At 52.8% G+C, this 12,129-nt stretch overlaps 5 protein-coding genes across 5 annotated transcripts, besides 8 other annotated features; 2 read left to right on the top strand and 3 right to left on the bottom strand.

The window, feature by feature from the left end:
* Positions 1 to 267: 267 nt before the first annotated feature.
* Positions 268 to 300: a microsatellite.
* A 143-nt stretch (positions 301 to 443) lies between these two features.
* Positions 444 to 479: a microsatellite.
* Positions 449 to 479: a microsatellite.
* A 26-nt stretch (positions 480 to 505) lies between these two features.
* Positions 506 to 1,929, bottom strand: ACLA_047960 (putative AT DNA binding protein (Thy28); the record flags this gene model as incomplete). Its single annotated transcript, XM_001271752.1, has 5 exons — positions 506 to 762; positions 843 to 959; positions 1,137 to 1,397; positions 1,469 to 1,687; positions 1,872 to 1,929. The coding sequence occupies 5 exons, from the start codon at positions 1,927 to 1,929 to the stop codon at positions 506 to 508; spliced, it is 912 nt and encodes a 303-aa protein (XP_001271753.1).
* Positions 1,808 to 1,833: a microsatellite.
* Positions 1,809 to 1,833: a microsatellite.
* Positions 1,930 to 2,592: 663 nt separating the features above from the next.
* Positions 2,593 to 2,627: a microsatellite.
* Positions 2,594 to 2,619: a microsatellite.
* An 86-nt stretch (positions 2,628 to 2,713) lies between the features above and the next one.
* ACLA_047950 (uncharacterized protein) lies at positions 2,714 to 3,150 on the bottom strand (the record flags this gene model as incomplete). Its single annotated transcript, XM_001271751.1, has 2 exons — positions 2,714 to 2,906; positions 2,984 to 3,150. The coding sequence occupies 2 exons, from the start codon at positions 3,148 to 3,150 to the stop codon at positions 2,714 to 2,716; spliced, it is 360 nt and encodes a 119-aa protein (XP_001271752.1).
* Positions 3,151 to 3,233: 83 nt separating this feature from the next.
* On the bottom strand, positions 3,234 to 3,763 carry ACLA_047940 (uncharacterized protein; the record flags this gene model as incomplete). Its single annotated transcript, XM_001271750.1, has 2 exons — positions 3,234 to 3,292; positions 3,379 to 3,763. 2 exons carry the CDS (start codon positions 3,761 to 3,763, stop codon positions 3,234 to 3,236), a joined length of 444 nt encoding a protein of 147 aa, XP_001271751.1.
* A 2,913-nt stretch (positions 3,764 to 6,676) lies between these two features.
* On the top strand, positions 6,677 to 7,543 carry ACLA_047930 (peroxiredoxin; the record flags this gene model as incomplete). The annotated part of the gene is made up of 4 exons (XM_001271749.1): positions 6,677 to 6,699; positions 6,770 to 6,971; positions 7,035 to 7,447; positions 7,510 to 7,543. 4 exons carry the CDS (start codon positions 6,677 to 6,679, stop codon positions 7,541 to 7,543), a joined length of 672 nt encoding a protein of 223 aa, XP_001271750.1.
* Positions 7,544 to 8,802: 1,259 nt separating this feature from the next.
* Positions 8,803 to 8,824: a microsatellite.
* Positions 8,825 to 9,175: 351 nt separating this feature from the next.
* Positions 9,176 to 11,935, top strand: ACLA_047920 (putative regulatory protein Ral2; the record flags this gene model as incomplete). Its single annotated transcript, XM_001271748.1, has 1 exon — positions 9,176 to 11,935. One exon carries the CDS (start codon positions 9,176 to 9,178, stop codon positions 11,933 to 11,935), a length of 2,760 nt encoding a protein of 919 aa, XP_001271749.1.
* Positions 11,936 to 12,129: the final 194 nt, after the last annotated feature.

The following is a 12,129-nucleotide window of genomic DNA, read 5'->3' as shown; positions in this document are numbered from 1 at the left end:
GAGAGACTGCAGAGAGACAGATGGAACCCGAGGCTGATTTATTTGATGTTCCTATTCCCTATTCCCATTCGAGTCCCCGTCGCCCCCCAAAGTGGGAACTGCTTCTGTACTTCTGGTTCTGCCCCTCCATCCTTCGCATACACTTACTCTTCCCGGAATTCTGGCCTATCTGTCTATCTCTCTCTCTCTCTCTCCATTCTCTAGTGTATCGGGAGTTCGTGACTAGTGAGTTATATTTCACCCAGGAATGCGAGTCATGGAGCATTATGGAGAATTATGGGGAATCATGGGGAATCATGGCTCTCGGCCTTCGTCCATTACACATCATCCTGTCCGTCAAGTCCCATCAATAATGCAACCGGTCATATTGAATGGCTTTAGATGAAATTATTCCCCATGAATTGTACAAATGAAAGACACACACATACACACACACAAAAAGAAAAAAAAGAAAGAAAGAAAGAAAGAAAGAAAGAAAGCTTCCCCCGGGAACAGTCATGGCTAATTACTTCAATGTCTCCCCCGCCAACCCCAGGATGTACTTCCACTCTTCTGGCGTCACAGACGACACGCTGAGCCGCGACTGCTTCAGCACCTGTAAATTCTCCAGCGCTTGTCCCGACTTGGCATGCGCCTTGAGGTCGTTGAGCGTCACCATCTTGTCGAATTTGCGGCGGAACTCGACGTGCACCACGTCCCATTTGGGGTCGTCGCGGTTGGATTTGGCGTCGTAGTACGGATGCGCTGGGTCGAATGCAGACTCTAGAACAAGGGAAGAAGAGCGCGCAGATCACGTTAGCCATACGCTCTCGAGGGGTGCCATGGGGGACGTCCAAACGAACCGTCGGGCGTGTGTTCCTGCACAATCTCCATGATGCCCACGATCCCGGGGACTTTGCAGTTCGAGTGATAGAAAAACGCGTAGTCGCCTTTCTTCATCGCCCGCATGTGATTCCGTGCTACTCGACCCGTAAGCCTGCTGACTCGTTCCTGGTGGACAGAAGATCCATTTTCGTTCAGGCACCCTTACCAACGGCGTTGCGAACCCCTGTTCACGCGCAACACACAATCAAACAAACGTCAACCCACGATCCATATGCATCTGCGTTATTCCTCGGCGGAGGTGGCAGACTTACCATCCCACGGCTCCGGCTCCGTGGCCGCCTCCAGATCATCAATGGAAAACTTGACGTCTGTCCCCTTCTCGATCCGCGACTCGGGCTCCGCCTTCATCAACCAATATGTCCGCTCGCTGTCATCGTCTGTGGATTTTGTGTCGGCGGCGTCGGACTCGGTCGGTTGCGAGGGCGTCTCGGCGTCATCCTTGACGGGGGTCTTGCGGGGTCTTCCAACAGGTCGCTTCGGGCCCTGGGGTGTCGCGGGCGCCGAATCCGGGGCTTCAGCCAGAAAGACATGGTCAGTCTCGTCGCTCAAGTGCCAGCAGGGGCTTTTTGTCAACGTTTCTTACACTTGATGGTGCCGTCTTTGCGGGGACGGCCGCGACCGCGTTTGGGTCCTGGAGGCGGCTGCGGTTCCTCGCCGGGAGGGTACTTTCTAGGTCGGCCTCTCTTTCTGGGTTCGCCGGTGTAGGGGTCAATTGCAGGCTGTAAGGGATGAATGAGATCAGTTTCATGTTCGCTGTAACCATCGCCCCTCCATAGTTGCTGCTCCTGCGCATTGATGACAACTGTCGCAGAATCAAAACACCGTCTGGATTCAACGGTACCAAGGGGCGAAAATCAACCGTGAAACCGCCGGCCCTCGCATGACGCGCTGAACATAGATGCAGGACGCGGATAGATAGAAGAAAAATAAAAATAAAAATAAAAATAATATAGAAAAAAAAAAGACACTGGGGGAATTAGGCTTACGCACTCGTTTGGGAGGGTTGCTATCTGACGCGCCTTCGGACTTGCGCTTTCGGCCCATTTTGCTGGTGGAGGTTTGTCGAAAGGATTGGAGATGGATTCAAAGAGATGATCGAAAGTGAAATGAAAGAGGATAATGAAGGTCAATTCAAAGCAACGACAGACGTAGGGGGACGTGGAGAGCGAACAGAACAAGAGTAGGTAGCAAGAGTAGTAAGTAGTAACAAGAGTGAAGAAGCAAGAGACACGACTCTCGCTGGTGGACGCGCCGAGACAGCAAAAACACTCCGTCTGAGCGCTGGTCCGTCAATGCGGGAACTTCCGTGAGAGGGGAACCAGTAGTTGAGTCTGCAGTTGGCAGTCTGATGCTTGCGATTGATCAGAATACTGAGTAGCAAGGTGAAATAATAATGAATAGATCTCTATAGTTGACAAAGGAAAACTGGTCAAAATGGAGGAAAATTCAACACGTCCCAGACAGCTGAGTCTGGTAATTACTAAGAACTAAGAACATACAAGGAACTGAACGGTCACTCATGAACTCCAATACATAATCTATACAGTATACAACCTCTCTTGACAGACACTTCAAGCAACCTTTCTTTCAGCGAATCGGACATTTATTCTACCTACAATTCAAGGGAATCACCGCTGTCAGAGCTCCTGCGTATGTCTGGCCAGAAGAGATACAGCTAGAAGCGCGCGTCAGCAAGCGGCCATCCAAGTGTGTGTGTGTGTGTGTGTGTGTGTGCGCGCGTGCCATAGCAACTCGCACTAACAGTTCCATACAGAATAGCCATATAGATGGTCAGCAGGAGAACGATCGCCTCAAAGCACAGCAGCGCCTATGGCCGAACAAGAGCGGTCTTGACAGTGCTCAAGGAACTCTTGTGGGGGCGGTTTTTCTCCAGCTTCAAGACATGAACTCGACCTTTGATTTGGGAGAGCAGGGCCGCCCGTCGCACGAGCATGGTGGGCGCGAACGTCTCCGGGAGGATGAGCGCCAGGCCAAGACAACATACGCCTCCCAGGATAGCGCTGAATGGAAAAGGATTCACATAATCATTCGGCGTGCGACCCTGCCACCAAATAGCGGAGTGGATGGGAAAACATACAGCAATCCTTGCACCCATCTCCATCCGCCTTCCTCCCCAAGTAACCCACCAACTACTGGGCCAAGCGCTGGACCAAACAATGGAGCCGACGAGAAGAAGATCATCCCCAACCCTCGCTGCTCATCAGGCCCGATATCAGCCAAGATGCCATCCGCGAGAAACCTCATACTGACGAGGCTCTCGATCGACGGGGCCAAAGCACATCCTGTAGCGAACAGAGTGAATACCAGGTACTAACCCTCTATGCATGTTAGTTCTTAGCATTCTCGAACAAGGAGGCAGAGCTAAGGGGACCCCAGACGACAGGACCTACTGCGAAGCTAGACAGGAGTGATATACCTACGTCAGCATGTGTGCGCGTGCTGGAGGGTACCAAACTGCTCGAATCAAGATACCTACCCCAGGATAAAACGCCGATAACCCAATCTCAAACACATCTTCGCTCGCGGAGAAGGATTGCATCACCTGCGCGGACGGAGCCGTATAAGCACTCCTAGCGAGAGCTACGATAAAAGTGGCAAAGGAAATCAAGACCGTCCACATCCATCGCACCGCCGGACTACGCTGCATTGGATCCTTGGGGCCACTGTGCGTCCACCCAATGGTAAAAGGATCCTCCGGCGTTCCTGTGCTTGAGGATGTAGCCGTCGACCCAGTCCTGGTCAAGCAACAGAGCTCGATAGGGGATCCGGCGTCGTGGTGGTAAGCAGGCTTCAGGATCAGGTCTTGGGGTTGGATCTGCCGCCATTGAGATGCTGAGGACGATAGTCCATTCAACATCGGGCATACATCATGGAGGGGAGCCTGTGTTAAATAGAGAGGGAGAAGAGGAAACAAAGCGACGGGAAGAAGGTGTAGCTCAAGCGTACAAACAAAGACTTCACTGGATGGGATCTTTACACGCCAATCAGTATCCCTATACGGCTTGATGTCATGGCAAACAATACGGGTGTGCAGCATTGAGTGGCGAGTGTATTCACAAGTGATGAATACAGTACAGGATATGGAGATAGATGGTAGACTAACGCTCTGTGACAAGCCGTAACCAGATGAGGGATGTCGCTGCTGATCCCACAGCCCCTACTCAGAATACACCATAATATCCCAGTAGATATATAATAGCCCTACTACCAGAAAATGCAGACATACCGACGAAAACGCAATTGAAGAGCGACTCAACTCAAATAACAAAAACCCAACATCTATCTATCTCGCACCACTTGACCACCTCATACGAACATGGCATCTGTCAGCGCAGAAATCCGCTCCCTCCTCATCACAGAACTATACTCGCGCTGGGGCACCAGCTACGGCCAAGGCCGCGTTAACAACATGCAAAGCCTCGACATCACTACCATCAGAAGGGGCATATTCAGCAGAGATATGGCAATTGCTCGTCCAGCATTTCCACTATAGCCTTCGCCCTCTCAGCCAGCCAGACTGGTGGCGCTACCTCAGGCAGGTCGTTGAAAGAGGGGGGGCATCTCATCCTCTGTGGCCGTTGTGCTTCCTCCTGAACCAGGAACAGTGTGCATTTATATACCTGTGGAAGAGCGATATTTCCGACTCCAGTCGTAGATCGGTGGTGAACGCGATTCGGGAGAACATCGACCATCTGATAGGCGCGGGATTCCTGCCCCGTCTAGCCTAGGCGGTTTTTCTGGACGGGCCAGAGAGGCCGGAGGAATCTCTATGATAAAAGATTGCTTGTAGCGCTGGAGCAAACTATTGGAAAGTTGTTTCGTGGTGGTGTTCGACGTTCTCTCCCTGTGAGGTAGTGGGTTGGAGCATAATCAGGCACGTGTCGATTTACTGTTTTCTTTCCTGCTGTACTCAGATGATGTTCCCAGTATCACCAACATACTACTCGCGAACGACTAATACGTATATCCACTTGTGTATACTCGATGGTTAGGCGATGCGTAGAAATCGATCCAACGGTGCTGCATGGCACCCTGTGCTCTCCCTGACGCGCCTTATGAAAAGTCAGCAATGGGGGGATCCATAATTCCTCCGAAATGGGCAAGAAGTGAGCAGCATAAGAAACAAGAGAGAGTTTTTGCGACTTCATTTCGCACATTCCATCTCCGAGACTGGTAGAGTAGAGATCCTCAGTCTCTACATGGCTGTATTCCAACCGGAGTAATACCTCCGGGAGGATCAGATCAATTCAACTCGGCTCTTGGAGTCGATGTCCATCTAGCACGCGATATTTTCTGCTTGAACTTTGTGTTCTTCCGTTGTGTTATGATGATCTTGCCATTCTTGACACTGCCTATGCGGCGGGCGAGTACACGCCTCCGGCCGATGAAATTCACAGTCATGTAGAATGTAGGGTTGTATATAACCTGGGCATTACGCTGTTTACTTTCGGGTTTGGCATTGCGCCCATGGTGCTTGCGCCTTTTTCTGAGATTAACGGGGGGAGACCAATTTTCGTCTCGAGTGGGTTGCTCTTTACTGGTTTATAGACGCACTGGCCGAACATGCAGCCGTGTCCATCGGCGCTGGTCTGCAAGCTAACGACCGGCCAAAGGTTGAAACATTCTTGGGCGTATATTTCCTCTGGTGACGGAAGCCATGTTCAACAACCTGGGGTATCCTGCAGCTTCTAGCTTGTTGGGTCCTGCTATCAGCATGCCGAGGAAGCACAACAGCTTCGGGTTTCGCTATCGGGGCCAGCTTCTATATGTGGGTCACCGGGCTCGGGATCCTCGTCTCGAAGCCCGAGAAACGCGCTCTGCTTCTGGAACATTCACCGGTGGGGTACTTTGTACATATTTGTGGAGTGAATGAATGAATGTAGAGCGGCATGTAGATTCTAGATAGGCACTAGAGCGGCACTAGATCTCGTCATCGGCTCGGTATCAATTGTCAGTCATCAGCTGTGGCTTTTCTTAACGGTAGTAGGGAGCTAGATAGATAGTCATGTATCTAATAGCAAATATAGATTGATACTGAACACGTTTTCTTCTGAAGCTCGTAATGGGGAAAGGGGATGTGCGATTGCGCCATCACCAAAAGCCTCGATTGGCTTAGGGAAGATTTCGACATGGCTGCTGAGTGAGGGGAAGGGCATCTGTGAGACTGTAGGAGTTCAAGTAACTAGTTAATATAGTTGCTGGAAATGTCAAGTGAAGAAGGGAGCTGAGGATTGACATTATTGATAGTAATGAGCAACCGATGCAAGAATCGACGCAATCGAAGCAACTTCAGGCTGTCCAGGCATCCAGGCATACAGGCACTCAGGCACCAAGGTCCTCCTCAACATCGACAAATGTCCAACAAAAGACCTCAAGATGGCCCGAACAGGCAAGTGTGGGGTGCCAACCCCCAAGACACGCTAAACACCCCACCATGGATGAGCTCATGTCGCGCCAATCACGCTGTTTCTGCCTGCCTGGCGGTGATTAATTGCGTGATCGCAGCGATACAGGGGACTCTGTGTGATTTGCCCGTGGATGGCATGGAGCACGGCGATCTAAAGGGGTAAACTAGCCTCGACTGGGTTCATACGTTGCTCTGGAAAGGTCTGGATAATGAAATATATAACCTCAGACCGCCGACAGCAATAAGTATTTGTAGCGCGCCTCCCCCGCTCAATTCCACATCCTGTCTCTTTTCTCCATCCCATCTATCCTCTGTCTTTTTCGTACCAGCTCTCTCACATAAACTCCCAAAAACTCATTCGCAATGGCCCAGGAACGTGCTGCTCCGTAAGTCATGCCTGTCCGAAGTACTACATGTCCAAAACAAAATACTGACGTGTAGCTTTCCCTATCACAGCCTCCGTCTCGGCTCTACCGCCCCCGACTTCGAGGCCGATACCTCCAACGGCCCCATCTCCTTCCACAACTTCATCGGCGACAGCTGGGCCATCCTCTTCTCCCACCCCGATGACTTCACCCCTGTCTGCACCACCGAGCTCGGTGCCTTCGCCAAGCTCGAGCCCGAGTTTGCCGCTCGCAACGTCAAGCTGATCGGCCTGGTACACCTCCCTCTTCATCTCGTCATCCAGAAGGCCAGCCCTCCCCACTAATCACTGCCATAGAGCGCCAACGGCACCGAGTCTCACAAAGCCTGGATCAAGGACATCGACGAAGTCAACGGCTCCAAGCTCACCTTCCCCATCATCGCCGACCCAAGCCGCAAGATCGCCCACCTCTACGACATGGTCGACTACCAGGACACCACCAACGTCGACGAGAAGGGCATCGCCTTCACCATCCGCTCCGTCTTCATCATCGACCCCGCCAAGAAGATCCGTCTCATCATGGCCTACCCCGCCTCCACCGGCCGTAACACCGCCGAGGTCCTCCGTGTTGTCGACGCCCTCCAGACCACTGACAAGAACGGCGTCACCTGCCCCATCAACTGGCTCCCCGGTGACGATGTCATCATTCCCCCTACCGTCTCAACCGAGGATGCCCAGAAGAAGTTCGGTGAGCTCCGTATCGTGAAGCCGTATGTCAATCGATCCCTGTCTTGCTGTAGGTGTGGATGAGTGATACTAATCGATGCTACAGTTACCTCCGCTTCACCTCCCTCCAGAAGGAGTAAATGTGGTGCTTGACTACGTTCCGAAATACCTTCCCTAGCTTGCTTGGAGTAGAAGAGACAGCTGGACTTGAAAAAAAAACAAAAAAAGCTGAGCTGCCCTACAAAAAGGCACGGGATATGATGGCAATGACTCTATCAAATGATTTCTTTCCTACTTTTGATACCTCTATTGAACCAAATACACGTTATTACTTTGAGCTCTCTCCTGCAATTTCCGGCACCTATAAGAGAGCCAGTCGACCTGGTCAATAAATGCTCCTTCTATCAATATATCCAATTCAGCCAAGTCTGAATATATTCTACTTGCTAGGTGACATTCATTGTTTGTGTTCCCAATAATACGGATCATGATATGACTATACGTGAAGCAAAGAGAAACAACATCCTAAGTGGGTGTGATTCGAACAGACAAATGAATTTAATCACAGGCGGGTAAAAATATATCAAAGAGCTTGGGACTACTGCAAGCGAATCCAGAGCAGCTAGCCACAGACGATTTCCAGTGGAAGCAGGACTATTCGCGCTCATCTTGAATTGCTGGGATAATGTGAGCTTTACCCAGTTCCAGAGTAGTTTTGTGGTGAGTCCTCGACATGAAATCGATGATCCAGGGGGCTGTTAATCTTAAGGAAATTCCCCTCCTACAGCCGAGCGTTGAAATTTCGAACTTGTGGAGGGATGTTGTTACTGTTAGGCAGATGGTGATAGTCAACTGCTGGGTTCATCCGAGATTCCAGCATTGGAGTCATGGCTGCAGTGGAACTTTCCCCACGGTGTATTCAATGACAGGACCATCTAAGTTCAAACAGTACAAATCTCTAAATAGTAGATAGGTTCTCGCTATCATTGTAGTTAGTATCAGAAGTGTCAAAACTCAAGACTAAAGTAAAGTCTGCCTGAGTGCCTGGACCAGTGACCATTGACCACTGACGAGGCTCGCGAGACCGCCTTGGATCCAGTTGGTTGTGAGCACCACCCAAATTCACCTCTCACAACTCCAACACATCATCCGTCTTCCTCTCGTCTCCTTCATTTTTATGCCTTACATCTCCGGTTGACAGGGTTTCCCTCACGCAAATCATCATCTTCTGAAGGCATCCATCCTCCTCCTGTCTTGTCGGTTTCAGTCCCGCTGGGCAGACTGACAGCAGCCTCTCTGTAAGGGCGGGGAACCTCCCCAGCTCCTGTCCCACTCTTCACTGGTCAGTACTCAGTGGTCTCACCCTGCCGCCCCTGATCTACTCCGTACGCCAACGGGGAAAAAAAAAAAAAAAAAAAAAAGAGAGAAGGCGCGGTGACGTTTTCGACGTCGAACCAATTTCACTCTGCTTGTGCGCCTTTGAAGACTGTCTTTCCTTGCGCCAGTCATCAATTCCAATACTTGAATTGTATCCTGTCGCTTCGTTGAACGAACTGTTATGTGACCCGGTCGGATCGCCGATTTGTCAACTTTCCCCCCCTGTGCTGGAGATACATACTCTTGATATAAAGAGTTCGAGATAGGACTAGATACGGACCGATATCGATAGTGACGGCACCCGAAGTCCCGAACCACCAAGAAGATATTGGGGAAACAAGGTCGAGATTCGAAAATACGGTTTGGTTCCGAACGAGCCACCCAATATATTCAAGATGATGTCGAGAAGTCAGTCCAGTCTGGGGTATTTGGATGCCGGAAGAGAAGATCCCTCGACATCTGGTGTCTCACCAGGCTACCACCCGCCGCAGTCTTCATCCGGTCCGATCAACCTGTCCGGCCTGGTCTGTAATGTCCGCCGGACGACAGGCAGAGAACCACACCCTCTCGTGGGTGCCACCACCACGATCCTCGGCGACAAGCTCTATGTGTTTGGCGGCCGGGTTCTATCGAAAAGTCGCCCCGTGTTGACTTCGGACCTCTACGAGCTGGACCTGATCCGCCGACACTGGACTAGAATAGAACCCACCGGTGATGTTCCGCGTCCACGGTACTTCCATAGTGTTTGCGCTCTTGGGGACAATAAGCTGGTTTGTTATGGGGGTATGTCCCCCGCGCCGAGTTCGGCCAAGGAATCGACGAGTAATGGCACGTCGGGTCAGGATGCGCAGGCGGAGGTAGTTGTCATGTCAGATATCCACATCTTCGATGTCCCCTCTCGGACATGGACACGAGTGCCGGCTACAGACTCGCCCCAAGGCCGATATGCCCACTGCGCGACAATCTTACCCTCGAGCGCCTTCTTCACCTCCGCGAGTGCTCCACTGTCCGCAATCCACCACAATCCCGCATCATCCAACCCCCATCAAGGCAGCATCGGCGTGGATATCGATGGATTCGGTGGCGCAGAGATGGTCGTGGTGGGAGGGCAGGATAGCTCAAATCATTATATTGAACAGATCAGCGTGTTCAACCTCCGCAGTCTGAAGTGGACGAATACGAGCGTGCTCGGGAGAAGCTGCGGTGCCTATCGTAGTGTGGTCGCCCCATTAGTCGGGATGAATGTCTCGGATATTGGATCAGCAGCAGCCGACCGAGACCCACAGGAACCAGTCGAGGAGTCGCAGGTCGAAGGGTGCCCCATGTTGATCTATTCCAACTATAACTTTCTAGATGTCAAGCTCGAGCTGCAGGTGCGCTTACCCGATGGTCGCTTGATCGAGAAGCCGATGCAAAGTGTGGCATCCCCCCCGGGTCTCAGGTTTCCCAATGGCAGCGTCATCAACGGCAACTTTGTCGTAAGTGGGACCTACCTGACCTCGTCCAAACAGGAATTTGCGCTGTGGGCGCTGGACCTCAAGACCCTGACCTGGGGTCGGATTGATGCTGGTGGGTCCGTCTTCGGCCACGGGAGCTGGAACCGTGGAGTGTTGTGGACGAGAAGGAACACCTTTGTCGTCTTGGGGCATCGCAAGCGAAGCCTCGTGGAAGACTATAATCAACGTCGCATTAATTTCTCCCATGTCTGTATGGTCGAGCTGGAGGCGTTTGGATTATATAACAACCCTTGTCGAACCTCGCCGACGTCCGGGTACATCTCCCACAGCTCCCCATCAGTTCCTGCATCCTTGCAGCAAAAGCTGGCTCAGTTGACCTCTGGCGGAAGGCCCTTCTCAACAGCTGCGGACGAATTGGGTAAACTTGCGCAGATGCTCCCCGAGATGGCTGATATGGAGCTCCAAGCGGTGGGAGGAGAGCGCATCCCCGTCAACTCCCGGATCCTAACACGAAGATGGGGTCCCTATTTCATCCAGCTCCTCCGAGAGTCATCCGACACGGGTGTTTCCGACTCGGCCACCCTACGCACGGCGATTCAGGCGTATCCAAACCGGAACTCCAGCATCACGATCACCCCCTCAGTAGGGCCCAACAGCAACTATTCCAACGCAACCACACTTGTTAGCAATTCCTCCAACCCTTCCAAATCATTATTAGCGAACCTCGAGATACCCTCCGCCCACAGCCTCGCCCCTGCTTCGCGCCCTCGCGTCCTCTACCTCCCGCATACATATCTCACCTTGCAAGTCCTCGTCTACTACTTCTACACCTCCTCACTCCCGCCGGCCGGTTCCCCCCTCTGCACCCCTCAAATCCTCTGCTCCCTGCTGCAACTTGCGCGACCCTACCAGGTCGACGGCCTCCTTGAAGCTACGGTCGAGCGACTCCACCAGATCCTCGACGGTCGTAATGCGGCTGCCGTTTTCAACGCGGCTGCCATGGCCGCAGGCGGCGGCAGAGGCACCGGCTTCACCAGCGGCCTTGGCGGCACCCTCGAGGCGCTGAACGGCGCCCACGCCGCCAGCGAATCTTCCTCCTCCGCCGCCCCCGGCACCACTACCACCAACCCCTCGCAGAACAGCCTCCTCACCTCCGACTCCTCCGACACCGAGCATGGCACTAACTCCGCCCTCTCTATCGCCAGCAGTGGCACCGGCGCCGCCGGCGGCTCCAGCGCCTCCGCGTCCCGCGGTATCCCCCTGCGCATTAACACCAACCTCTTCAGCCGCAGCCACCACCGCCGAGCCGACCGCGACCGCGAGGACTCCATCAGTAACGCCAGCACTGCCACCTCCGCCTCGAGCTACGACCACTCCGACTCCGAATTTACGGGCAGCGAGTCGCACTCGCAGCCGCAATCACGCTCCCAGTCCCAGCCGCGCCGCCTGCGCCGCGACACAGACGCCCAGCTGCGTCCGAACCGCCAGATCTGGACCGGCGACCTGAGCAGCGTCATCGGATTGCAGAAGCGCGGCCTGCGCGGCCTCATGGAAGGTCGGCGCCTGCGGGAACGGAATGCCAAACCGGCGAGCACGGCGGGTCTGGTCGGTGTACCTGCTCCTCCATCTGCCACTGCGACCGCAACTGCTACTGTCGCTGGTGCTAGTGCGGAACACATCATGCCCGCCGGGGTATGAGCTCATTTTTTTTCTACTTCCCTTTTTCTCTTTGTCAATTTCCTTTTTGAATCTACTGGTATATCATGCACTGGGACCGAGTATATAGAGTACTTTACACGAGCATTCCAATTCATTACCTTACCTCCGGCCATGTCTTTATGAGATATCTACGTCTTCGACAAATATATATACTTATGTCATCCCAACTGTTT

This window comes from Aspergillus clavatus, genomic scaffold, assembly GCF_000002715.2.
Source record: "Aspergillus clavatus NRRL 1 1099423829800 genomic scaffold, whole genome shotgun sequence".
In the NCBI taxonomy this organism is placed as follows: Eukaryota; Fungi; Ascomycota; class Eurotiomycetes; order Eurotiales; family Aspergillaceae; genus Aspergillus; species Aspergillus clavatus.
This window is presented reverse-complemented; position numbering and strand designations above follow the sequence as displayed.